The 3,579-nt window shown below is 33.5% G+C and overlaps 1 protein-coding gene across 11 annotated transcripts in view; it reads left to right on the top strand.

Moving 5' to 3' along the window:
• Window positions 1-3,579, top strand: part of Lmpt (four and a half LIM domains protein limpet) — a 130,416-nt gene that overhangs the window by 111,784 nt on the left and 15,053 nt on the right. For all 11 annotated transcript variants that reach the window (XM_018506104.1, XM_018506112.1, XM_018506107.1 and 8 more), the window contains one exon: window positions 333-507. In XM_018506104.1, coding sequence (XP_018361606.1) covers window positions 333-507 — 175 coding nt within the window. The remainder of the gene's footprint in view (window positions 1-332; window positions 508-3,579) is intronic.

Below are 3,579 nucleotides of genomic sequence, written 5' to 3' on the forward strand. Positions count from 1 at the left end.
TTATTGTATTTACGTACATTTTTGGTTCAGTGTAGTATACATAACGTAATACGTTAATGACATTCACGATGAAAAGCGATTTTAGTCCTCTTGGAAATAAATGTTTGACAAATATTGAATCCCTTATAAATCGCTTTTGCATTGCCATTTAATTGAAGCAGTAATTTTTTATTGAATATATTTGACAAAACAATTACATGATAGCTTTCTTAAGTTATAAAAGCATTTTTTTAATTTTGGAAACAATAATTTTTTTAATTATAGAAATTACCCATAAAATAAAAGTAAAAAATAAATATAAAAGGGTTAACGTAGTTTGATGTTATTTTCAGGATTTGTCGTACAAGGATAAGCACTGGCATGAGGCCTGCTTCCTCTGCAACAGGTGCAGAGTGTCCTTGGTGGACAAACAATTCGGTAGTAAGGTGGACAAGATTTACTGCGGCAACTGCTACGACTCCCAATTCGCCAGTCGTTGTGATGGATGCGGCGAGATCTTCCGTGCTGGTACGTAATATTTTAACGCAGCAGCTAATTTTTCGTACGACAAGGAATTAAAGAGAGATCCTTAAAATGTCACATAGGACTTCGATCTAGTCTTTCAAATGTAAATACGTTTATATGCTCATGATTTATTTATGTGTGACGCAAATATTACAATTGTTTATAGCTATTTATAACATGCACGCGAACGGTGAGAAATGCAAGAACGCAGATTCTATCTGTATTTAATAATGATGCAAGACGATTCTTTGAAATTTTGCAAAAGCTTTGTGCAATTTGCACTTGTTAGATGCTACACGATAAAATTTGATTATTGAAAAAAAGATATTACACAATGAACGAGAACATTTTATTCATTTTTCTCGCTTTTTTCTCATTTCGAGCGAAAGTAGGAAAATTGGAAGTTGGAATTTAAGTATGTTCTTGAAAATAGTTACAAATTTTATGATGCTTTAATATAGCTTTTGTAATTTATTGCATCGCGTAAACTTTCTGACAAATTTATAGAGCCATTAGATTTTAATGCGACTAAATATTAGATTTTAATGAGACTTTCTAGAAGGCGATTAATAAAAAAAAAAAGGTTCAAATGTAAAAAATACAAATCCGATATACGGCACATTCAATACAATCGATAAACATAAATGATAAACGTCTCGATTAACTGGCTATCCGTGTCTGAATGACCACATCAGCGATTATATCATGAAACGTAAATGAACGTGAGGAGAGTATAATTTACGAAGTGAGAGAGACAAATACGGAGTAACAGTCGTGGCGTACAATGAAAGGTCGAGTCAGAAACAAATCTCCTGGTGATTTCCACCTACGATCGCGTTAACACCTGTTCTTGATCGATCGCTAGCGAATCGTTCGCCGACAGTGATTCATGGTGTCAGGTACGAACGCAAACGACCGAGAGAGAAAGAGAAAACCAATAGATCTTGCATTCGGCGTTTCTTATTAAGGTAACTGAGTCAAGGCTCGCGGGCTTCAGACACTGGCCAATTATTGTGAGCCGTTTTGGGACTGAGTACGTCATTTTATATCTAATTCGTCAGCTCTAATAGCATTAAATCATTTTGCATCAATATCTTAATTAAGCTGCATTTACCTTTCTCTTGTATTCAGAGATCTTGTCCGACCTCTTGAAATGACTTCTTTCATAGATCGATCTTGAAGCCACTGGTCTTTTTACGTAAAACTTTTTCTGTCTGTGAAACCGAATGACAGACGATGAGATTAATAAATGTGGGCGATGGGGGTGCTTATTTGCAACGATTTAAGTTTGTTTAGATTTTAAATGTTTGTAACATTGCTCATATTTGAATTCCCTGTAATTATTTATGTAATTATTTTGATAATCCGCGTAAGTATTAATTTTAACTTTTGATTATGTTTTATTTAAAAATTGTTTAAGCTATAAATATTTATAGGATGAAAGTAATAAATAAGAGTCATAGTACAAGATTGGTTTTACAAAAATTTGAACAAAAAATTAACAAAAAGTTATACACAACACGTTTATGATATCAAGTTTTATATTTTCTTTAACTCCTACAACGGAAAATAAACTGTAGCATGAATTAATGAAGTTTATCGAAAAACAATCATTCCGATGCATTCAATGCGAAATCGAAACGCTCACGTAAGTGGGTCAACTGCGAAGATTAGTGGTCAACCATGACAATCGACATTTTTCAAGATAAACCGATGAAGGAACCGGTCGTTATCCGGGATGATAATCGCCATATCCACTTTATTGCTCAAAGTTTGCTTAAAGGTTGCATATGCGCAACCTTCAACTGGCAGATACCACGATGACCTATATTATAATACAGTTCACGCTGCGCACCGCGATTCATTCGAAAGATTACGAAATCCTTAAAAAATATTACAGAGAATCTCGGCTGAATAGCACAAATGTCATTTTATCCGACATAAATAGGATGTTTAAATATCTGAGCATTTAAAGTATTGACTTAGGCATGAATTTTGAGATGAGATAAAAGAGATGAAATCTTATTGCCTTAATTCTGAAAGAGAGAGATGAGATCTTACCTTAATTCCAAATAGATAGCAATTTGAATATCTAAACATTCAAAAGAATGTAAACTTAAGATTTTGATAAAGCGATATAGAGATGCGACATTTTTCGTTCTGAATTAAAATAGAAGATTTTAGAAGACTTTAGAAAAAATAAGATTCTTGATGTTAAGAGATTTCACGGAAATATCGCAAACACTATAATTTTTACTGAAACCTATGTTATTACTTATTGAAACTTGTGACGCACTTCGCTCTAATAATATTGGCATGCACTTATCATCAGGATGCAGCCCGCGCTATTCTCACAACGTAGTTGTTCGTTAGGAATAATTTGCGTGATACATTCAGGAAGGTCGAATGGCGTGGGAGTTGGGACGAATTCCAATTTCTGACAAATAAAAAGAATTAGCTGACGTCGGGGTCAATCGAGGAATTGTCGGCGCAAATGATTTGGTACCAGCGTGTATCTATACACGGAACTTGACATTTCACGAGCTGCGTATCAATCTTTGAAATCCGATCGCATTCATGATACTGCGAACATGCGATCTGTCTAGATATTCTAGATTTCCTGTTTCCTATGTCTGTTTCTGCCATGTTTCTCTTCCGATACCAATTGAAAAATAGATTGAAAAGAGTACTTACGGACGTTTACGCGCGAAGTTACGTGGAACGAATTTTCCAGCTATTCAATTCGTAAAAGAAATTACGCATCATTAATCATTCGATGTCCGTAGATAAATCTTCGAGCACCTTAATTTAACAAAATGTAAATAATAGTCTATGAATAGCAATCGTCAGAATTTTTTTTTATATTAAATGACATGTAATGTACTTATTGCTATTTGCAAAATTATTTAACAGAATATTTCATTTTCTGCAACTGTTATTATTCCCAAGAAAAATGGACAAACTGCCGAGAATAAATTGAAAGTGTCAAACAACTTTTCTGCATGCAAATTTGTCATTTACTTTCAAACATAAAATTTTGATAGAAGAATAGTTATGTAAAATAATATATATATA

Source organism: Trachymyrmex cornetzi, unplaced genomic scaffold (assembly GCF_001594075.2).
Source record: "Trachymyrmex cornetzi isolate Tcor2-1 unplaced genomic scaffold, Tcor1.1 scaffold223, whole genome shotgun sequence".
Classification (NCBI taxonomy): domain Eukaryota; kingdom Metazoa; phylum Arthropoda; class Insecta; order Hymenoptera; family Formicidae; genus Trachymyrmex; species Trachymyrmex cornetzi.